The sequence below is a fragment of the Rhinolophus sinicus genome, chromosome 17, assembly GCF_057876585.1.
Source record: "Rhinolophus sinicus isolate RSI-liver-muscle chromosome 17, RSI-T2T, whole genome shotgun sequence".
NCBI classification, from domain to species: domain Eukaryota; kingdom Metazoa; phylum Chordata; class Mammalia; order Chiroptera; family Rhinolophidae; genus Rhinolophus; species Rhinolophus sinicus.
The window spans coordinates 201559023-201584650 of record NC_142517.1 but is presented as its reverse complement, the minus strand read 5'-3'; the positions used below and the strand labels follow the sequence as shown (position 1 = coordinate 201584650).

General features: G+C 35.4%; 1 protein-coding gene across 2 annotated transcripts in view; it reads left to right on the top strand.

Moving 5' to 3' along the window:
* CUL3 (cullin 3) overlaps nt 1-25628 on the top strand; it is a 91462-nt gene that overhangs the window by 41738 nt on the left and 24096 nt on the right. For both annotated transcript variants that reach the window (XM_019753677.3, XM_019753678.3), the window contains 3 exons: nt 18928-19088; nt 20064-20178; nt 22273-22501. In XM_019753677.3, the coding sequence (XP_019609236.1) occupies nt 18928-19088; nt 20064-20178; nt 22273-22501 (505 nt within the window). The remainder of the gene's footprint in view (nt 1-18927; nt 19089-20063; nt 20179-22272; nt 22502-25628) is intronic.

Genomic DNA, 25628 nt, shown 5'->3' with positions numbered 1-25628 from the left:
TTCTTTTGCAAGGGCCACCTTATATAAGTGAAGTCTTATGTTTCATATACTTCTATTAGTGGAAGTATATGTGGAAGACTGAAAGGGAAAGATTTCATTTTTTTCTCAATATCTAGTACTTGTGCTTCAAAATGGGAAATAATAAAAAGCTTTATTAACATCTCTTCTTGAGTAAGGTGGTTGAGTGACAGCATGATAAATGAAAGCTGAATATTCTGTTACAAGTTTTTAAAACCTAATGTCCCTATATCTTCAGTGACAGGATGTCATTAATAGAAATATTTCTGTAATAATTACATTCTAATAGCGGCCATCTATCTCTCCTAATAGTAAATCCTTGCAGTATGTATATTCTTCAGGTATATATTCCATTTTTCACCTATTATTACTGTTTTTTGTTTTTTATCAGTCAAGAAAAATATCTTGTTCAGCATGAAAATTTGGAAAACATTGACTTGAGCTAAGGTGTTTGATTACTTTCAAGGAGATTAAACTATCAGTTTTTTTTACTTTAGTATGATTGTAGAATGAAACTAGCTTTATTAAGCTTAATTATTCTGTCACTGCAAAATTATCAAATCTAGTAACTTGTTTCTTCAGCGTTTATGTTTGGAAATTGGACATAATAGTTTTCTTGTAAGCTTTTACTCACTGCTTTTCAAATTTTTATTTTCAGTTTCTTTAGTTTTGATTTTTAGTTGTAATATAGTGGTGAGAGCTTGTCCTAGTTTCTTTCACTTGATAGAGTAAGGTGTGGAAAGAATTTTCAATGAGAGCAACAGCTGTGAAGCTTTTTGTTGTGCTGAGTGGATTCAGTCAGGCCTATTACCCTTGGTTTTGTAGGGCTTAGTGGCAAGGGGGCCAGGAAGAGCCTCCTTCATTTTTCAGGGGGTTGATAAAGGTATAACAAATTATGTAGGCTTTCTGAGCCTCACTTTTCCTCTTCAGGATTTAGATTCATCTTCTCTTGATATTTTGAGGCAAATGAGGTAACATGTGAACGCAAAATGTCTGAGATAAAAATGTAAAATAAATTAGCTTACCGCTGTTCTCTGGAATTGATGAGTCTTTCAGTTCTAGCACTGTCTAACACTAAGGTAGAAAACCACTTGTAATTTTATGATCCATTGCTCTACTTATGAAAGAAGTATTTTAAAATTATACATACCCACTCTTATTTTTAAACTTTGTTTTATTTCAGTTCCTTTTTTTTTTTCGTTCTCAAATGAAATCTCAAACCTGGGATCCTTGCTGTTACGTGACCATAGTCAAGTTCATTCCTCAGCTTCCTCATTTATAAAATGAAAATGATGTACCAACTGGGTACGGTAGCCGTGGGGCTTAAAGGAGCCATTCGTGTAAAGCACTTACAGGGCCCTGGACCACAGTAATGTGCTTAGTAAAAATTAACTGGTCTTCTTGTCCCTTCATCCTTGCATCAAACCCACCTGGTACTCCCACAACCCTGGATCAATCTATCAACTTGAACCTTTCCTGGGCCTCTGCTGGAGGAAGCCCCACACGAGGTAGATCAGTGCCACTATTTGTCCAGTGTCACAAACCTCCACACTGCCTAGCAGTCTCCTCTGTCTCTATTCAGCTCATGCCACCACTTGGAAATATTGTTTTCTCTTCAAACTTCCAGTTCTCTTGCTGGTCTTTTAATAAATGATTTCGTGTGCTATCTCTGAGAGAAAAGAGAAAGCATCAGGTGGAAACTTATGTTCATATCTTGCCACTGAATCTACACGTTTACCTATGTTTTCTCCGCTTTTGTATTTTTGTTTCCTGTTTTAATGGCGGGTGCTACTATCTCTTCTGTCAAAGGCCAGTTCTCCACCTGTGCTAAGGATCACATCCCTTTCTACCTTGGCAAAAACCTGGAGTATTTGCAGGTTCTGCCTTTTTACTGTGTGCTACTCACCAGCTTTATACACGTTTGGGCCTCTCGCATCCTCAAAATGAAATTCCCCTTTTTCTGTTGGCTAAATGTCTCATGAGAATTGTTGACACTTGTTATCTATCTTTTCTCATCTTTCATTCACTTTGAATAATGTGTTCCAGTTAAGCTTCTGTCTTAACTATTCTGTTCTGTCTTGCTTTTATTAGGATCACCATATCTACACATCTCTCAAGCAAAGATCACTGCTAATTCTCATGCGCCTTTATTTTTTTTCAGCAGCATTTGGCACAGTAGACTAGTCTTTTCTTCTGACATGTTGGGTCCTTAATTTCTGTGACAAAGCACTCTTGGTATTCCTCCTACCTTTCTGATTCTTCCTTCTCTGCCCTTTGACTGGAAATGTTCTTCGGGCTTAGTCCTAGATTTCCTTCTCCAGGTACGTCTCGTCTACTACCATAGCTTCATTTAGTGCCTCTGTGCAGATGACTCCCAAATTATGTCTCTAGCCTCGTTCTCTGAGGTTTAGACTCAGCTAGTCATTTGTCTAGTTGATGGCTCCCTTCATTGTCTGAGAAGTTCTTCCAACTTGGCATCTCCAAGTGAGCTCACAATCAGTGTCATTTCATTTGTTCATGCCGGAAACCTGGGACTTATTCTTGTCAGTTTCTCTCTCTACATCATGTATTTCTAGAAGCTGCAATTTCTCTGTTTTACATCTATTAGCCAAGACCATAGCACCTTCATTTCTCTCTTGGAGCGTTCAGTAACTACTGTTACAACATTCCCTGTGCTCCTCACTATTTTCCTTTCCATATTGCTTCCAGAGTTACTGTTTTAAAGCACACGGTCATGTTACTTCCCTGCTGAAATCTTTCTCTGTCATCTTGGAATCTTCACACGTCTTCTGTCTGGAAATGTTTCTAGAATGGTTCCTCTTTATGTGATTTGCTCCCACTCACCTTTTAAGTGTTAGCTTAAATTTCTGGTAAGCTTTCCCTGATTCACCCTGTATGCTCTGCCCACTGGCCGCACTTGCTTTTATTGTGTACCCAATACTGTTGCTTTGCAGTATTTATCACATTCATGAACAACTGTTTAGTGCCTCGTTTCCTGACTAGATTGGACTTTCTGAGGAGGGGCTGATACCTCTGTCACCATACTGTGTCTCCAGCACCTCGCAGAGCTCCTTGCACAAACTGGGCACTTACATATATTTCCAATGAACTAATATACAGATTCTTTTTTAACAAATTGTGATTTTTTGTAGTGCTTATTAAAATATGTCCTTTTAGATTCAGAAATTAAAATGTTGATGAGATACCCTCATGTTCCACAAAATAGAATTCTTTCATTTTCATATCCTTCATTCTCTTTTATTTTCTTTTTTTATTTGCCGTATTCTGGGCTTAAATAAATGAATGTTTTTAAAAATTAAGGTGTAATTTATATACACTGAAATGTGCAGAAATAAAGTACATAAAATTATTTTTGACAGGTATATGCACCCATGTAACCAATAAATATGTCAGTCAGAATAAATAAATGATTTTCTAAAAATCAAAAGTTTTTCCTGTCGACATCTGCACTATTATTATTATTATTATTATTCTGAATATCTCTACCCTCATTCCAGACTTTCTCAGGTCACATTACCTGCTAGATAGGACATATACCTGAGGTGTACCGGTTCATGGCAACTAAACAGATTTCTTCCTATGAATACAGACTCTTAACTGTTGGAATTTTAGATCTCAGTCTCAGAGAGAGAGGAGAGATGCTTCACTGTCTACCCACATACCACCTACTCAACTAGTTGACTTTTAAGAAGGAATTGTCTGTGTCAGAAATGTCACACATGAGCCTCAGTGTGTAGACACCAGGGACACACTAATTCTTGAAAATGAAAACGTGTTCACAGGTTACATGAAGGCAACCATTGGCCAAAATATGTCCCACATAACTTGGTTGTTTGGCAGGTTCAGTGTTTCAAAAAAAAAAAAAAGTGTTCATGTGTCTAGATGGAACATGTGACCTCTAGTTTCTGCCACTCCACCTCTTCCTAATGTTTGAGATTTGCATTACCTGTTTGGCCCCTGAATGCAATAGTTTGTAATCTCGGCTTTACTTAATTTATTTTTAATTCATTCTTTTTTTAAAGAATGATTAACATGTTGAAATTTTAAGGTTGGTTTGGAGGTTCTCAGTATAAGCTTTATTTTCAGTTTTAATTGTTTAAAAGATTGTAAAATTCTCAAAATTTCCCCCAATTAGTAAAGTTTGTTATAATATAGGTTACATACCATGTTTCCCCGAAAATAAGCCCTAGCCGGACATTTAGCTCTAATGCGTCTTTTGGAGCAAAAATTAATATAAGACCTGGTCTTATTTTACTATCAGACTGGGTATAATATAATAACAGGTATAATATAATTTAGTACCAGGTATAATATAGTATAAGACTGGGTCTTATGTTAATTTTTGCTCCAAAAGATGTATTAAAGCTGATTGTTTGGTTAGGTCTTATTTTCGGAGAAACAGGGTAATAGCTTTAATTATATAATCCATAAGTATATATTAATGTTCCGTTCATTTTCCCCTTAAATTATAAAAATGAATACAATATCAAGAGAAAATTAAATATGGATGGTATTTTATAGGCTTCTTTTGAGTAATTAGAGTTAATGTCAAAGGAAATAGGAGAGCATTTCCTATTATGATATATAGGTTAAGAGATAGTTAATACAGGAATTTTCTGCATAAAACAGTGAATTTCAGAGATGTTTTTATGGTTTTACTTGAATTTTTCTTTGTTACTAGTGATTGTCACAACAACAAAGACACAGTAGTATTGCAAGTTAGTCTTAAAGTTTAGAGGGTATAAATTCAAAATCATGGGGAGAGAGTTAAATTAACTCAGGGAAGAGGATCAGTGCTTCTTTGAGGTATTTGGAGAGTCATCAAGGATGATAAGTGGTGAGGTGTGAAGTAGTGATAACTTTGTGGGGAGAAGCTGAAGGACGAACTCCCTTCTGCTGGTCAAATAGAAGGTGAGGCCATCAGTTGAGGGTGACAGAAGCATATGAGGTGTTGAGGAATGTGGTAGACTGAATAATGGTCCCTGAGATATGTCCATAACTAATCTCTGGAGCCGAAGGATTGTTACCTTATACGGCCAAAGGAACTTTGCAGATATTATTAGATTAAGGATTTTGAGATGAGGTTGTCCTAGGCTATCCTGGTGGGCCCAGTGGAATCACGGGGTTCTTCTGAAAGAAAGGGTCGCAAGAGGCTCAGAGTCAGAGGAGAAAGGGATGTCATGACAAAGGCAGAAATGGGAATGGTACACTTTGAAGATGGAGGAGGACTACAGCCAAGGAATACATGTGGCCACTAGAAGCTGAAAAAGGCCAGGAAGTGGATTCCCCCTCAGAGCTTCCAAAAGGAACCAGCCCTGCAGACATCTTGACTTTAGCCCAGTGAATCTGATTTTAGTCTTCTGAACTCTAGAACTATAAGAGGATATATGAGCTACTGAATTAGTGGTAATTTGTTCAGCAACAATAGGAAACTAATACAAGGAAAAAGTTTGGTCTGTCTCCTGTGCTGGGGTCAGCTATCTGGAAATAAACGGATCACCTGTAATTGTGAAGGCATAATTTAGGTGAGCTGGCACAAATTGTGTATAGTGGAGGCAGTCAGCAGAATTTGTACTTTTTCCAAGGGGTACTTGGCAATCCCAGAGAAGAACGTTCAAAATAAGGAAAAGCCACGGGTAGAATTTGCCTTTTTGAGTATGTGGGAGAATTCTAAGATCATTAGTATCACTGATGAAATGGTTGATCATGGCTGTTTAATAAGTAGGCAAGTGAATCATAAGGTCCCAGGAAATAAAAGTTTTAGGTACATATTAAGGATCAAACCTGAAGATCCAGAGAGAGGAAAGAGCAGATTTGTTCAAGTGTAACAAAGTAGGAAATGTGGAAGGAAAAGAGCTTCAGTGCTAGAGATGTTTGATGTTTTCTAATAATGAGGTTCAAGGTTTGCCCATATCAGTGTGAGGGGGAGGGAATCCTGGTAAGATGGGAGATGAAAATTAAGGCATCTGTAAGGAGTGTGTCAGATTGGTAATCACTGAATGTTGCAGTTACCAAAGGTAATAGACCGTGAGGAGAAGAGTTGACAAGAATAATGTAAGCCATTTGCTGAAGCTCCCGAGGACTGTGTGTCCTTGGACGTCAGAAATAGGATGAGAACATGGAGATGGTGGCACTTGTGAGTGTATTTTCTCCTATAGATTTCGATGCTTGTAGGCCCAAAAGACATTTCTTCTTTACAATATTCTAGATTACACATTTAGAGGAGTTTGAAAATAACTGGATTCTGGAAGAGCACAGATACGTTGCTTAAGAATCTTCTTGGCACTTTCTCTGTTTTCAAAATGATATCTTAGAAGAAAATGGGATCCAGTGGCTTTGGGACCATTAAGCTTCACTTCACACCTGTTCAGTGTTTTTTCTGACTGCTTTTGCAAGAAGGGTCTGTTCAAGGCAGGCTTTCCCCATAGGTGCTCTAGTGTTTGCATGTGTGGCTGACGGTATAAATCCCTTGGCATCTTTTTATGGTTAGGTCAGAAGCCAAGTACGAGGCCCTTATGTGAAATAAAACCAGGGCATCGTCATAAACACTTTAAAAGATTAGGAGTGTTGTATTTGATAATTGGGATTTCTTCGTTGCCTTCCATTTCAATTTGTTTCAAACAAATTAATAGAGCCATAAATACCTTGGTTACTCTGCCCAGTGAACTGTGTGTGTGCGCGCGCGTGCGCGTGCAGTGAAGATGGAGCAGTCCATGACACTGAGTTCGGGAAGCAAGTATGTATTCAGCGTGAAGCAGGCCCTGTGGTACATCAGAAATAGCGCTTGTATTTCTTGGTGTAAAAAGGAAGTGAAACTTTGGTACATAAAGGGAGCTGCTCCCAATTATACATAGGAAATTGGGAGTAGCGAGAAAGATATTTATTTAATGATGAATTAAGAGACACCCAGCTTTATTTCCTACTCTGTCGTTCGTTTGCTTAAGTCATTTAATCTCTCTGGGTCTCTTTTTTCCTTATAAGTAACATAAGTTTATTGGATAAGGGCTCTGATTCTGAGGCTTTCGGGGGTTATAAGCCCATTGGAGAACTGCCCTCTCCTAGAAGATGCATGTGTGTATGTACACACCACACAACATACACTTTATATGCAGTTTCAAGGGGTTCAAGGGTTCCCTGAAGCCTGTCTATGGGATCTGGTTGAAGATGTGTTGGTTAGATGATTTTAAATTTTAGAGTTCTTTCAGCTCTGAAGTTTTACACCTTTTAAAACTGAAAGTGAACAGCTATTCGTGGTGTCTGGGGAATGGTAATGCAGGAAAAAAACAGGCGGTATGGATAGATTAGTATTAAGTTGATGACAATTCCTTTAAGAACTCTTAAGGTGGGTTGATAGAGTATTGGCTGCCGACAAGCCTACCTAGTACTATTCCTTATAATAACAGATAGCCCTTAGTGTGTGCCAGGTACTGTTTTAACCACCTTAAGTATACTCATTTAATCCTCACAAAATACTGCAAAATATTTTAAGTACCTGACCTTTCAGGTGAGTATTGTACTCTATATTTTGTGAATGAATAAAAACTGAGTTAATCAGATTAAAAGTTGAGGTTAGTGAGATTAACCTGCCAAGATCACACAGTTACTACATTACTGGAATAGTGAAGTCTTTGTTTGATTCCAAAGCCCATGGTCTTCACCTCAGTGCAGAATTGTGGATGTCAACTCCGCTTAACAGAATTTATAAAAATTTACCCAGAATCGACCTAACATTCACTCACCTTTGTGCTTATGACAATAAATTCATTCGTCAACTATACAAGTATCAAGCCCACTTCTAAAAAGCTGTTTTTCCTTTTTACAAGTTCTTCCGTCATTGGGAAATTTTTTAATGTGGACGTCTGTTTGGGCAGGTAATCTTGGTTTCCCAAACCTAGTTTAAGAACAGTGACTATCTATGATCCAAGTGTAAGCTACCAAAGCACATTGGAAATCTTTTGTATTCTGTGTTTCTTTTCTCATTTTTTATTTTGAATCTGATATTAAAACCCTCATTGAAGAACTGACTTTCTAAGACTTTAGATTCTTAATTGTCATCAGAAGAGATTTAAAACCATCATTATTGTAATACTTAGAAACTACCAAAATGTTAGATGCCCTAACAGTTACTCTATCCACTTGATCGTACGCTAGCCCTACACTAATTTGAAAGTCGTCTTCTAATTTTTTTTTAAAACATTTTTGTTGATATATATCAAAAGTAGTACACAAGTCTGTTTTGCCCATTTTCTGAAAATGTGTTTTCTTGGTTTTGGTTTTGTTTTTTAATAATTTGTGAAAGTTCTTTATATATTTTGGATAGATATCCTTTGTCAGATAAATGTATTGTGAAATATCGTCTTCCCTTCTGGGCTTGCCTTTTTTCTCTCTTAATGGTAACTTTGAAGAAAAGTTTTAAATTTCAGTTTAATGCCAGTTTTTAAGTCTGTAATTGCTAAATAAAGTATTGCATACATACCAGTTTGGACAAACTTATTAACCATGTTCCAATCTTTCACATCTTTACTAATTTTTTTTGTCTGCTTGTTCTATCAGCTATTAAGAAATGTTAAAATCTTCAGATTTGTAATATTACTCATTACAAATTTAGATTTATGTATTTCTCCTTGTAGTGTATGTATTTTGAGTTTTTGTTACAAAGTGAATATTAATTTAGCATCATTTTATTTTTCTGTTGAATTGACTCATTTTTATGAAATACCCTTCTTTATCTCTAGTAATACTTCTTGCCTTAAAGTCTATTTCGTCTAGTATTACTGTGTGACCTTTCCTTTTGTTAATGTTTGCATGGCGCATTTCTTCCCATCCTTCCCACCTTTCTGTGTCCTTGTATTTAAGGTTTGTCACTTGCAAGCACCACACAGTAACATGCTTTTTAAGTCCATCAGATCATCTTTGTTTTTAAATTGAAGCATATAGTTCATTTGCATTTAATGTAAGCACTGACACGTTTGGGTTTACTTTGCCATTCTACTGTTTCTTTTCTATTTGTTTCATCTGTTTTTTATTGGTTTTCCCAGCTTGCCTTCCTTAGGTGCATTAAGAATGTTTTATTATATCGTTAGCTGTTACTTATATGTTCTTTTTTAATTATTTTAGTGGTTACCTTAGAGATCACAATATAGATCCTTGACTTATAGTTTGTGTTAGTTTTGTTTTGTTTTTAACCATTTATTGGATACTGTAAGAGTCTTAGAATACTTTGACTTTCTGGGTTTTTTTTCCCCCCTTGGTTTTCAGACACTTGATCCTGAGGTGTTTTGTTTTGGTGGTGGGGGACAAACCTGGTAATTTTACCAACACTGTATATAAAAATGTGGAGGCCCTGGATGATACTATCTTTCTTCAAAAGAAATATAATTTTCTTCTGGCAGGAGGCACAGCATGGGGCAAATCACTATGATTTAGTCAAGCTGGCTTTTAGGCAGTGTTAAGGTCGGTCTATTTTTAGTTAGCCTTTATTTCCAGGGCATATCTTTACTCACAGGGAATAACCCTTCTGGGGTCTCAGCTAAAACTTGAGGTGTTTATCAGTTTGCTTTCCACATTGTGGTGCTTTGAATCCCAGCTTTGGTCTCCGCACCCCTGCCAGTCGGCAGACCGTGTCTGTTCAGCTCCTCTGCCTCCCAGTGCTGCTTTATTGGTGCTCTGGTGTCTCGCCCATGTTGAGGTGGTGTGTCAGTACACATCTCGATGACAATTCCCTGCAGAATATCTGCTGCTGTGCGTTTCTCTCCTCTTCAGACTCTGGCCTCCTAGTCTAGCTGCTTGATAGCCAGCCCGCCTGTGACTTTCTGCAGTCCTCCCAACGCAACAAAGGACCCAAAGGAATGAGCAAAGTGAGCTCCTCTCCTACACGCGCCTTTTCTTTAGACTCTTTTCTTTTTTTAAGGTTTGTATTAAAATATGGCTAACATACAATATTATATTAGTTTCAGATGCATCATAGTTATTCAGCAGTACCCACCTGGCATTATATGCAGTTATTACCATATTATTGATTATATTCCCTACACTAAAAAAGTGATCACCATGATAAGCCCAGCAACCATCTGACTGCACCATGTTACCACAATATTACTGACTGTATTCCCTATGCTGTCCGTTACATCCCCATCACTTATATATTTTATACTTGGAACTTTGAACCTCTTATTCCCCTTTATCTCCCCCCCTTTTTGAATTTTTCAATTACACTTGACATAGACTCTTGACCCCAAAAGTCCAGCTTACCTTTGTTGCTCTTTAATGCTTTTAAACAGTTGGCGTTCTTTTTTTTTTTAATTATTGTAAAATACACATAACAAAATTTATTATCTTAACCATTTTTAAGTGTACAGGTCAGTGATATTAAGTACATTCATACTGTCGTGCAACTGTCACCTCCATCAATTTCTAGAATTTGGATCTTGGCAAAACTAAAGCTCTGTACCCATTAAACAATAACTCCATTTCGTATTCCCTCTTCCCTGCAGCCCGTGGCCACCACCATTGTACTTCCTGTCTATGAATTTGACCACTCTAAGTATCTCATATAAGTGTAATCATAGAGTTCATCTGTGTTGTATCATATGTCAGAATTTCCTTGATTTTTAAGGCCGAATAATATTCTATTGTATGTATGTACCACATTTTGCTTATATGTTTGTCAGTGGACAAGGGTTGTTTTTCACCTTTGGCTATTTTAAGTAATGCTGCTATCAATATGGGTGTACAAATATTTCTTGAAGACTCTGCTGAGGAACTCCAGTTTCTCCATATCCTCACCAACACTTATTATCTGGTGTGTCTTGTTTGTTTGTTTGTTTGTTTGTTTGTGGGTTTGTTTTTATTTTTTGATAGTAGCTATCTTGGTGGGCGTGAGGTGGTAGCTTTTTATTTTCTTCCAGCTTTTATAGTTGCTCTTACCAGAGGAGTTGGTTTTATAAAAGCTGGTTTTTTTAAGCCTAGAAATAGAACTACGTGGAATAGCATTTTGATGTAGATGCTGTTTTACAGATGGGAAGCTGACACAGAGTTAACGTGACACCTAGTAAATGGCAGAGATAGGATTGAAACAGCCTGTCTAGCGCCTAAATCTATACTCTTAACCACCGAATTATACTCGTATCGCTTCTCTAATACAGCTCTTCTTTCCTAATTTCTTCTTATAATTTCATTGATCCAAGACCTGGAGGGTGATTACTTTTATGGTTCTAATAGGGACTATTTTCTAGTGTTGTTGGGTTTTTTCCCTACCATTAGATTATTACACTTTGGAGTAGGGAACAGTGCTTTTATTTTATGATTTGGTGCAATATACACAGCTTTAGGGAAACATGACTAGGGTTTTGAGTTGTCAAATGTCCTAGTACTAGGATACAGTTCTTAAAATAAGTGAAAATTATTTAAAAATAGAATTTCTTACAACTACATTGTTTTTGAAACTTTCACAGGCCTGAGAGAGAGGCCTGTAAATTTTGGGCCCATTTACAGTGATGGAAACTGAGCTTTAGTTGTGGGACTAAGCTTTAAATCCAGGTTATTTGACACCATATTCTGTGCTTTTTCATTCACTTTACCAGTAATATTGTTAAATCCAGAAGTGATTCTCTTTCTGTACAATTTAATTGTTTCATGTCTTACCAAAGGTTCCCTTTCAGCAATGGAATCAGACACTAGCATTGTGGAAAATATTGAGATAGTTATTTAAACTTTGATCTAATTAGACTTTTTTCCTACCATAATATGGCAGTAGAAACTTTCTGTTACTTTTCTGGAGTGGGTGGGTGGATGTGTGTTTGGGGGGGGGAGGTTGGTTGATGCTTTTAAATTTTCTATTTCTATCTTCATTGCGTTAAGCCTTCTTAAGTCATGTTTATTCATGTTTAGAAAGGGAACCCTATTTGAAAACACTTAGATTTATTACTTGCTGATAGAAGATAGCCTAGTGATTAAGCTTGGGAAAGCAGGTTCAAACATGTTCTAACAGACAGTAGCTACTTGTTACAGCATTATTTGCTTGTTTGGTCTTTTTTGAAAAATGAGTTTTAACTCTTCAGGGTTTGTCTCTAGTTTCTGAGTAGGAGAAATGTTTAATATTTATGAAGATTTTCAAAATTCTGTTTACATTCCTTTCTTCCTATCCTCTTTTTAAGAAAACAAAACAGTTATAGATCCTCTTGGCTGTGAGGACAAGAAACTGAAAGAATTACTTAAGAGTTTGATTAACCAGCTTTACAATTTGCTTGATAAACCAACTTTCAGAGCTATTTGCTACCATTTTAACGGTGGTCTTTGCCTAAATGAATAGCTGCCAGTGACCACAAGTGGGACCAGGCAAGGAAGTGTAGATGAATGCCTACTAATCCATAATTGCCCTTGGTTCATTAGTGGTATTAAAAGGACTGAACTATTAAAAGTACTACTGGTATTTGAAGCAAAAATTTTATAAAGTGCTCCATTAAACACTATAATTAAAACAAAGGACTATTGTATTTATATTTGTAGTACTGTTTTCAGAATTGAATGGGATCCAAAGGTTAGTTTTAGAGTTTGCTTCCCAAATGCCTCTTTAATTGTGCAAGAAAACATTGTGAAATGAGACCCTAGATATGAGTGATACTGTTAAAGGGCTTATAATTTGTTTCTTTCCTTGGGTGCACCATTATTTACTGTGCCCAATATCCATTTATCCTAGTTTGCTTTCCTGTGACATAATGACTGTTGGTTAAAAATATTTGCTAAATAATTTCTTGCAGATAAATTAAGTAGTAAGAGTTAAGTTACTTTTTGAACTTCATTAACAAATTATTTTTTGTTTTATTTTGGTGTATTTTTAATATAATTCTCTCAGTAATGAAGCTGTTTAGCCCACTTACAAAGTCACTCCTTGTCTTTGCACAGGTGTAGCTTTCATAAGATTTATATTTTTGCATAGTGCATCTTGACACCTCTAAGGATGCTTTTGCATGCTGAGTTTGATCTCACCTACATCAGTTAAATATTTAGGTGTCTTGGTGGATTAGGTACCTTGGTGAAGACATCAGTTAAGGGGAAAAGGCAAATCTTTTTCAAGATGGCGGGAGTATTAATATCTGTGGCCTTGTAAGGCCAAGCACCTTGTAGGCTGATGTGCTCTTGCTACTAAGAATGAGAAGAGCCCTAAGTCATGAGTAGGGTTTTACGTGGACATCAGCTGGTTGAGGTTCCCTTTTCTTTTGTAGCAGAGGAAGAAAGACTACAACTCTCTACCTCAGCTCCTAGAGACCTGTCTGTCCTAGTTGATGCTTTTAAACAGATGGTACTTTTTTTTTTTTTATCTAGCTTTTATAGTTGTTCTTGGCAGGGAATAGAAGTGGGAATAAGTGGAATAGGATTGTGAGTTAGGTGTTGTGTTACAGATGAAGTGCTTATAAGTTGGTTTATCAAGCTAACTATACAGACGAAGTCAGAGACAAAAGCAGGCTGACTTTTTCCCAGCTCTGAAAGCGGACAGTGAAGTGGTCCTCTCATTGATTACTCCTCACCCCCTGGTCCATCTGCCCACTTCAGGTTTGCTTGGCCTAGGAATAGCAATTCCTGAGAGAACCATAAATTTAGAGATTTAAAATGTAGCTTATCTTAGTGATGATGAAACTCACATCCCTTGAGTAAATCTAAAGTTTGAATTAGACATTAGGCTTTCGAACATGTTTTTCAGCACATTTTATATTTAAAATGCCTGCATTCACTCATGTGAATAGGATGTGAAACTGAAAGCAGCAAAGGAACAAGACAAACAAGCAAGAACTCAAACAACTTGGTGGTTGCTGGAAGGGTAAGTGGGGGAGGTAGAGAAAGGTAAAGTGGAGTCAAATATATGGTGATGGAAGGAATTTGACGTTGGGTGGTGAACACACAGTGCAACGTGTAGATGATGTAGTGTAGAATTTTATACTTGAGACCTATATAATTTGACTAACCAGTGTCACCCCAATAAATTTAATTTTAAAAATAATTGGAAAGGAAGAAATAAAACTACCTTATTTGCAGATTTTAAAATGACTGCATTTTGGCATAAAGAGGCAAATAGAAGCAGCTACCAACCTTCTACCTTTGCTGAGCTCTTTTCAATGGATAAATGACTAATGTTGGATTCATATAAAGTGCATTTTGGTCAAAAAGCCTGAGATTAAAATATTTTTAGATTATTTAATATTATGTCTCTCTTTTGGGATGATTTTATCTTATCCGTACTCTGAGATTCTTTTTCTTTCTTTCTTTTTTTTTTTTTTTTTAGCTAGGTTAGAAGTTAACTAGAGCTGGGATTTTTAAATAGATCTTTTAAAAAATTAAATATTAACTTAGAAACATACAAAATAAAAGTCCTACAGTGATTTAAATGATTAGAGCTATATTAATACTGTATTACATAAAATCCGCCAGTTATTTTTTAACAGAGTGATTCCTATTAGAATCTGTGATGAAAATGCTGTTGTGTACCCACAGGCTGACTTCCTTCTGGTAGTACTAACAAGCAATAAACAGAAGATTTACCATGTTCATTTAGTAGTTATTTTCATACACATCATGTGAAGATCACAAGTTATTGTGAATGTGTGCGTGCATGCATTTCTGTTTAACATGCACACAGACATGAGCGTATGCACGTATAGCTTTCCTTTTGCTAGGTGGTAATTAATCACGCACACCAAACATTTAATATAAATCAGTATTTGGTATTACTAATTTAAATAGCCACACTCAAGTGTGGGGGTTTTCCCTTCTCCATTTATGAGCTCTCTGGTATCTATAGTGAAAGTTCAGGGTTAACAGGTTTTCTTAACATTGTATATCATTTAATTATAGCCATTATATACACCTTCACAGTTTCACATTAAGAGACAAAGGTTCAGTTCTTGCACTACAACATCTTTATTTTCATTATCTACAGTCACCTTCCATGGAATTAAATGGCCTATGCTCTGCTCAGACACACCAACCGGGTGTTCCCATCATATTTCCTGTACTGAAGTTTCCTCCCCTTAGGCAGCGTACCTGAAGGATCCATCAGCTCCACCTGACCCCTTTTCTCCCTTTCTGCCAGAGGGCTTGAGACAGCAGACATTTTGGCCATAAGGTTTTAGATTTACCTACTTGGGTAGTGATAGCATCACTGTGTTTAGGATTGAGAAGAGGGAAACCCAGGGAAGGGGACACTGGTAACAAATAGAAAGGGAAGAAGTAATAGTGAAATGTATCTCGATCCCTGGTATATGTTAATTTTTTATCAGAGAGTTAACCTTCATAGGAAATCATGTTAGAGTTTTAGAGATATCTTAACCATCCCTTTGTGTTACCTAGGACCAGAGTGGATAAATGACTTACTCATGGTCACACAGCCAGTTAGTGGTAGAGACAGAGATCATACGAAGAATTCCTAACTCCACATCCAGTATTTTCATTACTAAAAAATTTACTCTGATACATCCACTTTAGGAAAAACAGTTTGGCAATTTCCATGTGACCCAATACTTCTACTCCTAGAAATCTATCTCAGAAAAGTAAAAGCTTATGTCCACAAAAAGATTGTACCCACATGTTCATAGCAACATTATTCATAGTAGACAAAAACTGGAAATAGCCCAAAAAACCTTCAGCTGATAAGTGAATAAACTAAATGTAGCATATCCATACAATGAAGCACTATTCAGCACTAACAAAGAATGAAATGCTGATACATGTTAGAACATTAATGAACCTTAGCAACTTTATGCTTAGTGAAAAATCTGACACCAAAGATCATATTCCAATTATGTGAAATGTCTAGAAAAGGAAATTTATGGAAAGAAAAAGCAGGGGTGCTGGAAGTGGGAATTGACTGTAAACAGGCTTGAAGGATTTTGGGGGAGTGGAGTGATAGAAATAGTCTAGGACTGGATTGTGGCAATGGTTGCACAACGATAGAAATTTACTGTGAGTTATGGACTCTTAAAATAAGTAATTTTATGACTTGTAAATAATACTGCAAGAAAACCAAAAAAGGGGAAACATTAAAAAAACTTCACCCTTAACACTCTTAATTTACTCTGAAGATTACATTATATGTGACTTTTGTTTTGTAATTCTTATAGGGAGTAGTACCCTTTTACCAAAAACAATAAAATCGGACCTAATTCTTTGACATTTCTCTTAGCCTAAGTTAAGAACATTGGATTTCTTAAGGAGGAGGTTCATATCTTAGTGACATGTTAAAGTTGATATTATCATATGTATACATACACAGGGTGCAAAAAAAAATGTATACACATTTTAAGAAAGGAAAACTATATTAAAATTGTAATATTCAATATACTCATATACCGATAACAAAAGATGAATGCAAGTCACGTTTGACTTCTGCAGTTATAAGAGGTGCTCAAAGCAGTTACCATCAGTGTACAGACACTCTGATTATAGCAAACTACTGCTTAAGCAACGTTAACCAGATTGTCCACTTGTATACATTTTTTTTGGCACCCCTGGTATATATCTTCTACAAGATTTGCTTCATGCCCCATAGCATGTAGTTGAAACTTACAGCGCTTGCAAGAATCACCGGTACTGTCTATTTTGCTGTGAAATAGCCTCCCTAGTAACAAAGTTCTCTCACTGCTATTCAATTACTTTCCAGTATATCTTCTCTATTTTGCTCTTACCAGTTGAGCTTTGTGCTCACTGAGAGTCAGTTGTACTTGTTTTCAAACCTGTTTTATACCAGCTGTACTTCTTTTATTATTACATAATTTAATATTGTGTAAACGAATAAAATGGTGTCAAAAACAATAGAATTTGTTCTTTGGCAAACTAGATCAAATGTTTTGGAAAAACTTGACAAACGCAAATCACCAAATATTGGTTTGAATTAGGTGTGGGTAGTTTAAAAGACTGGAGTGGAAATTGTAAAAATCTCGAAGGATTTTGCATTCAGTTTGCTTCACAGATGTCTCTTGTTCATACTACATCTTATACATCTTACTGAAAATGAAGAGAAACGTTAGACAATTTATTATGTATGAGTGTATGTAAAAACTGTCAGAGTAATTATGGGACTCATGTTGAAAGAATAAGTCTTGATAGCTCAAGGAACATTTTTATATGTTTTAAATTAAAATGTTTAAGATGCAGGTATATGTGTGTATTTAATAGTTTCTCTCTAACCACACATGTCTTTAGTTAACCAACCAGTTATTGGTTTTGATTACATTGGATAAGAGTGATTCTGTATATGGTACTTTGATGTAACACACATGCATATTCAGAACTATAAAAGTCAAATTTATAAATAATTTATACAGTAATTGGAGTGATTATTTTCATAAGAAAAAGGATTCTCGTTACTTTTTAAATTACTAGATTTTTGCCAGTTTTTTTAAGTGCATCTTGTTTTTTTATGCTGAAAGGGGAGCCAGAATCTAGATGAGGGGAGGTTTGGGCTGGAAGGTCATGAGAGTAAAGAGTAGCTTCAGTGAATATGGAACAGTGAGAGCCATCAAAAAGAAGGGAGGGATGTGGTGTGGAGGGGGGTGAGGGGGATTGGAATTTCAGATCTTGAGAATGAAAATGTGAAGTCCAAGAACTTGTCAGAGAAGTCATCAATGAAAATTTTGAACTTGCTAAAATTGATGTCAGGATTTGAAAAATGTGAGCACTGAAAATTCAGATAAAAGAGCAGCTTTCTTGTAGCCACTAGATGTGTACCATTGTGTAAGGTAAATCAAAGAAGGTGAGAGGAATGATGTCATATGAAAAGAGTGCTGCTCCTGGAGAATTCAGTTAAAACTGGATGGAAGGTTGATCAATGCCATTTTAGTTGCATTGCCAACATGGTAGAACTTCTGTTCATGTTCTCCTTAGAGCTTTGTTTGATGTTGCTTGTAATGACAGTGTTCCTTTGAAAAGTTCAAAGATCACAGTTTGCAGTGGTTCTTAACTGTTTTTGGATTACAGATGCCTGTAAGAATCTGGTGAAAGCTCTGGGCTCTGTTTCCAAAGTACTTATGTATGAACAAACACAATAATTTTTATAATTTTAGGAAGTTCACAGACCCACCAAAGTCCAGAGAACAGAAAGGAATTCTGTTACTAATCCTTTTGTGAATTAAAAACAGTAGTTTTATTTCAGTGTACTTTGGTGTAAATACAGACTTTCAAATAATGCACAAACTAGGACTTTTATAGCCAGTACTTCTGGATTACATGTGCTCTGTAAAGCGAGACACCTATAATCATGTTGGTAAGAACTTGAGAAGAAGATGACTGCTAGTAGGTAATCTGTTTGAAATGACAGCAACTAGAGGTGTTTTAATGATGTAATATTTACTGCTACTCTGTTTATAAGCATTAGAGCCTTTTAATATTTACCAGTACGCAATTAACATTGTCATTTGGATCTGTATTTCATTCAGCTCTCAATTTTACTTCATAAAATACGATCTTCAAGTATAGTATTTAATAAAGTCAGAACCATGTTTGGGCATGGTATGTATGGCTTTGAGGAGAAAGGAACATCTGCCTGCCTTGCTCTCTACCTTTCTCCTCTGCTTTCTGCTTGCTTGCCTCCCTGGGTCTGGTGCTTGCTTCCCCTCCACCACCACCCCCCACACCCCTTTTTCTTAGGTTAAATGGGCAACCACTTATAGTCATTGTTTGTTTCCATAACAATTGTACAGACTTACTTTTATATAATTTAGGAGGTAGTCAAAATCTAATTCTATGTTACTTAAGATAGTTTGAAGTGTTTCTCACCTGAAAAATATATTGCTTTTGGAATTTTATTTCCTTTATATTTATTGTGGCTCACAGTGATTATTTTTGTGTCTGCAAGAGTTATATTCATATTTCTATGATTTTGTTTTGTTTTAACTGCAGGACCGTGTATATGTACAACAGAATAATGTGGAGAATGTCTACAATTTGGGGTTAATTATTTTTCGAGATCAAGTTGTACGTTACGGGTGTATTAGGGATCATCTACGACAAACGTTACTGGATATGATCGCAAGAGAGCGGAAAGGAGAAGTGGTAGACCGGTACAATCATGTTTCTACACTTTGGGTTGTGGGTTTTACGGTTACATCCTGACAGCCAATTCACTATCAAAATTTTATTAAAGCGTATTTAAGTTTGATTTTCTAGTACATGAAAATCCTCAAAAACCTGTATCACAGTTAACAAAGTTACCTAGATTTTAACTTAAAAAGGACACCTCTGGTTTTAGAAGAGACCATCCTAAGCTGTTATTTAGTATACTTTTGAAAAGCAAATCAGCCATTAGTCTTCCCATTTGATTTTTCACATATTTTTTTTATGCTGACATTTTGGGTTTTCTTCGTCTTTTCCTTTAAGGGCCTTTGGCTAGGCTTCATTCTTAACATATATGAAGAAAAATGTTGAACATAGTCTCTGAAATGACTAAGAATTACTGTACCCTTCTGTCATATTCCTTCTCCCTTTCTAACATGATTCCAGTGCCATTTTTATGACTCTACAGCTAGAGTAGCTTGAAATAATGCAATACTGCTTTCTCTGCTTCTCTGTATTCAGAGCAGCGATAAGGTGAAGACTTGTACAGTTCTCTCTATTTTAGCTTTGGTGGTTGGTCAGGATTGCCCAGAGCTATTTGGTATAAAACAGTGATATTGCCTAGTAGTCACTGTATGTTGTACCATGTCAAGCAACACAGCCTCCTTCCCTCCTCCCTGCTTCCCAATAAGCCCCCTTTTTGTTCTGTGTTTTTAAATACACAAAAATATTTAGACAGCTTTAAAAGTTTTAAGTTATCACAGCATGACAGCAACTTGAGATAAATAGCTGTGCAAGTCAAGATATACTTTCCATTTGAAATTACTTTAAGTCTTGTGTTATAAGTGAACTGCTTCCGGGAGATTGGTCACTTTGGTAAAAAAAAAAAAAAAAAAGTTCTGAAACTTGAGCTACTTCTGTTGTATTTTTACATGAACTTTTAATGTAATTTGATTATCAAATGGTTTAACTTCTTTTGACAGAGGCGCAATAAGAAATGCTTGCCAGATGTTAATGATTTTAGGTCTTGAAGGACGATCAGTTTATGAAGAAGATTTTGAGGCTCCTTTTTTGGAAATGTCTGCAGAATTTTTTCAGGTAATTAGTGACAATATAAATAAGTGCTCTTTTAAGGTGTTCTTAATTATTGAATGTAGTTACTAATTTGAACATTTTGACCTTTTTTTACTGAGGCCTTTTGGAAGGAACGTGCAAAAAATACCCTTCAGCATACCTACCCCACGTTCTCACATTCCAGTAGAGGAACTCATTGGAGAGTTTGAACTTACACACATGTGTTAACTTACATGTCAAGACATATAACTATAGAAATAACTAACATTTTATTATATTTACATGTTACAAATTATTTACCATAAATTCACAGGCAGTGCATCATCAATAAAGTCTCACTGTTCAGACTTTTGGTAATATCAGTTGCTAGTAAAATAAAGGTGAGAAAATGCATGATCCCATAGTGCACATGTGTCTTAAAGACTGTTGATTGGGAAATTATAGGTCAACAAGTACAATTGATGCAAATTGGCGGCACTATATGCAACCCCAAACCAACTAAATTGCTAAAAGTGAAGCTTAACTAGTACTAACTTGTAATGAAATGAGAATAACTAAGTAAGTACCATGATGAATGTAAGAAATAGTTATAAGTAATGATAACCAGGTTTTAACTAGCTGAGCAATTTACAGTAGGAGCTTTGTAGTGTGGCCAAAACAGACTTAGTTAAGACTAACTTAAAGTTTTTACTCCAGTAATACACTTTTTAAAAAAATGAATGCAAAATTATAATAACTCTCGGTAAGTCAGCAGGTCATTCATAAGAGCCACTAGATATATTTAAAAATGGAACTCAGTGAATTGTGGTGTCAGTTTTACCCATAAAGAAACAAAGAATGGCCTTGCTTTTTTTAAATCAGTTTATAGCCCATGAGGAAGACGTTTGTATCCTACACTGGTGAGCCTGGACTATGCTTTAGAAGCTATTAATTTCATAATGTAGGAAACACTCTGTTTTTCCTCATATTACAGCAACTAATTCTGGGTGTTTTTGACAATGTTTTTGACCTTTGCATTTGTTTTAATTTCCTTCATTACAGTGTAGAAATACCAATAGAAGATAAACTGTCCAGATTCCAAAATGTACTGCAGTGACACTATGTATGTGTATGTAAATATACATAATATGTACTATTTTAATAGCAAGTGGAGAGATGGTCTCACCAAGATTTTTGTTTGGTGTGTTAATGTCTGTTCTTAGACATTTGATTGTTTTCAAGGATTAAAAACTACCTTTTGTTAAGAAAGTAGGAAATGTTACTAAATTTGTGCATAGTTTATAGCAATATATTTCCCCAAAAATAAGACCTAGCTGGACCATCAGCTCTTAATGCGTCTTTTGGAGCAAAAATTAATATAAGACCCAGTCTTACATTACATTATATTAAATAAGACCCGGTTTTATTTTACTATAAAGTAGTAAAATAAGTATAGTAAAATAAGACCGGGTCTTATATTAATTTTTGCTTCAAGACGCATTGGAGCTGATGGTCTGGCTAGGTCTTATTTTCGGGGAAACAGTATTCTGTAATTCTTAGATATATTCATTAATCCTACCATCAAATAGGTTAAAATCAGTTGAGTTAAATTTTATAATTTAGTGGAACTTCTGTAAGGCTGGTGTTAGCAAACCAGAGTAATAGTATTTCAAAGCTCTGTTTCTCCAAATTCAGTATAAATACTCTTGAGATTGGGAGTGGGGTGGCAGGAGGACTTCAGAACCGGCACTAGCAGTATGCCAGCGAAACTAGATGGTAAACATGATGAGTCTTTCTATGCATAATTTTACATTGAAACAAATCGAAGAAAAATGTCATACTCTCACTTGGGGTCAAATGCTTCATTCTGGCATGTGCTTACTTTTCTGCTATTTGGAATGCACTGGCAAAGTTTGAAAAACACTGCCTAAGATAATGTATTAATTTAATTTAATCTTGTGTAAATGCTTTAAAGGATATAGTTCAGACGAATATAAACTATATAAAATGTGTGATAAACTATATAAAATGTTAGTGCATATGGTACTTAGTTTGGTTTATAATCAACACTATAGAAACGCAGTTAAAAGCACATTTTGCTTCTATGTTTAAAAAAAACAACATGGTTCTTATTTGCAGATGGAAAGCCAGAAATTTTTAGCAGAAAACAGTGCTTCAGTATATATAAAAAAAGTAGAAGCTAGAATTAATGAAGAAATCGAACGGGTGATGCACTGCCTTGACAAGTCCACCGAAGAGCCAATTGTAAAGGTGGTTGAGAGGGAACTCATTTCTAAGCACATGAAAACTATAGTAGAAATGGAGAATTCTGGGCTAGTACATATGTTGAAAAATGGAAAGACAGAAGGTAAGTGTTAGCAATTGAAAATAAAATCCTTATAGTTCTACCAAGGTCTCAGCAGTAATATTTTTATTTTCTTATAATTAAAATAGATTATGAATGTCAGTTTTCAAGAAGTTATGGTATGTATCATTAATTTATCACTAGCTACTTTGACAGCATTTAACGGTACAGTCTCCTTACTTTGTTTTTCTTAACCCAGAAGATAAATCTAATGTTGGTGAGGCCAACAAGCTCCTCATCTATTTCTGTATTGGTTTTATATACTAGAGGGTTTGGACTCTCTATATAGTCTTACATACTCTCCTGTAGTTTTTGTGATTCTTTTAAAATCTGAAATTCTAATCTTAAAATTTTTGTAGGCTTTCCTGTGAGAGTTAATTGTGGTGCTAAGGGTGCCAAAAATGCAAAAATAGGTGTCTTCTAGGTCGGTACATTTAAATAATTGAGTAGATTGATTTGGAGGACTCAAGTTATAGACCGAAAAGGGAGAGGGGTGAATTGCGTAAAATTAAAAGTAAACATTTTGAGATAATGGTAGCATTTACTCATTTTGGCTATTTACCTTTTCCTGAAAACAATATTTTGTATCCTAGAAGAAATAAATAAAAGAATAGCAGTGATGTTGTTCTCGTACTTAATTTCTGAAGCTTTCCTTTAAAACCATGACTTTATAAATCACTGACATGGTATTAAAAAATAAACAAACATGGTATTCTTGCTATTCTCCTGCTTCTTAGATGAAGTCTTAGCAATATTTTAGCCACTTCTTATAAAAGAAGCACATACTGCCTTTTGGGGTCATGACTAGGTAGGGAATGAAAAAAAATACATTAAGTGAATAATTCTAAAGAAAGGAGGTTATGTAAGAGAAGAGAAAAGAAAGATGGTGGGAAGAGAGGTTGTTCCATGCTTCCTCTAATGGAATCCTTGCTTTGTGTTTTGAAATGGTTACGTTTCTATACATATGATAAGTTCCTGAAAATTGTACATAAATTTCCTGCTTTTATTAAACCAGAGAAAGTGAGTTTTTAAAAGACCCTTCTGGTAAACCTTTTTTTATAAAAGTGAAAAACAAAACAATCATCGTTAAGTATGTTTGTCATGTTTTCTGAAATAATCCTCTGAATGGCTGAGGCCTAAGTGAAGGGTTAGCAAACTTTTTTTTGTAAAGAGACAAATAGTAAATAGGTTAGGCACGTGAGCCATATAGGAAACTACTCTTGTCTATTGTAGTAGTGAGAAGCTATACATAGACAATAACACAAGTGACTAAACTTGACTATGTTTCTAAAACTCAAAAAAAAGTCAGAACTTCATTTGATTTTTTTTTCGGCAATTTAAAAATGTGAAAACAATTCCTAGTTCATGAGCTGTACAAAAACAGACAGTGGGCTGTATTTGTATTTAGTTCATGGACTGCAGTTTGAAGACCCCCTGATCTAAATGGTCCCTGGCACATTCGGACTTTATGAAAATCATTTTCTCTACTTAAACAAAATGAGAATTGATAAATTTTCTAATGTACTATTTACCTATTGAGTTAATGCTTTCTTACTTTGAGGGGAGAGAGGGAGGTAGGAGAGGAAAGATTAAATGGACTGGAGATTAGGGGCCATGAAATGTTTGGTGGAGAGGTGGTTGGGCATGCCTGAATTCAGTGTCTCTAACTTCCATGGAGACTTGGGTTAAAGGCATTAAGTATGCCTGACACATATGGCAAGTGCTTAATAGGTACATAAATGAAGAAATAGCAGAATAGCTACTTACTGTAGTTTACTGTGTAACACTTAATATTTTCAGCAAGTAAGCAGCTATCTGATTCTAAATTAAATTGTAAACTCTTGGCCTCAATTTTCCTGTCTTTCCACTAGACACCTGATTGCGAAATTTCTTAATTTTGCTAGACCCTGCTCTTGAGCAGTATGTCAAGAATAGGTCAGGAGCACAGCTTCACTATTATGAAGCCAAATGTCTCATAATATAGAAAATGAAAAAAACAGTTGTCCCACCATAATGGAGTAGGAATTGGATTGGTTAGCAGATGCAGATAGTACTATGAAATTCAGTTCAAATGATACCTCATTTTATTGCTTTATTAAATGTGTACAGAAATAATGACATTTAATTTTTGAATGCAAATAGTTTTTATTTTCTCTTTCACATTCTCCACTATACAATATATTTATGTACAGTGAAATACAATGAAATTGTATTAATTTACATAAAATTAAATATATGACATATAATTAAGCAAAACTGTAACAACACAGGAACAAAACAGATAAGTTGGGAACCATTTTGTTAGAAGTATTTGATATGCCAAATTTACTGTACAGTGTATGTGTCCATAAATTACTGTTGTATTTGTAATACCTGTTTTTAATGTGTGAAATTTGGTCGTAAATCATTCCAAATGTGAGAAACTAAGCTTTTTTGTGTGTAAATTACTTTGAACATATATTATCGATGAAAACATTTTCAAATAAAATTTGCTTTTGCAAGTCACTAAAACAAATTTTAGAAGCCTTTTTTTGTAAAACTTGCTTCTGAGTATTTTTTAAATAATTATAACTTTAGTTTTAGGATCTAAATTGCTCTTATAAATATAGACCAGGGTAGCCAAATTATAGCCTGTTTGCCAAAATATGGCCCACCACCAGCTTGGTTGGGAAAAAATTTCGAAAAGAATATTTCATTACTCATGAAATGGTATAAATTTTATATTCCAGTGTGCATAAGTAAGTTTTATTGGAACACAGTCATGCCCATTTTTATGTATTACCTATGGCTTCTTTCTACCTACAATGGCAAAATTGAGTAGCAGCAGAGACTGTATGGTCCACAAGTCTAAAATATTTACTATTTGATGCATACAGAAAACATTTCCTAGCCCCTGAACTAGAAACGGCTGTTTTAACTGCATTTTCAAAAGATCTTGATTATAAAACTTTTTTATATCATTATAAAGTTCTGACACTGTCATCTCCCAGTACATTCTTATTTCAAAGAAACGCTAGACATATGGAAAAGCAGTATTTTAACTCCACATTTTCTTGATACAAAAAATGGACAGAGTCCAACCTTTTCATTCTAAATAAATACAGTGTAGTTAGAAAAACCAATTTTAAAA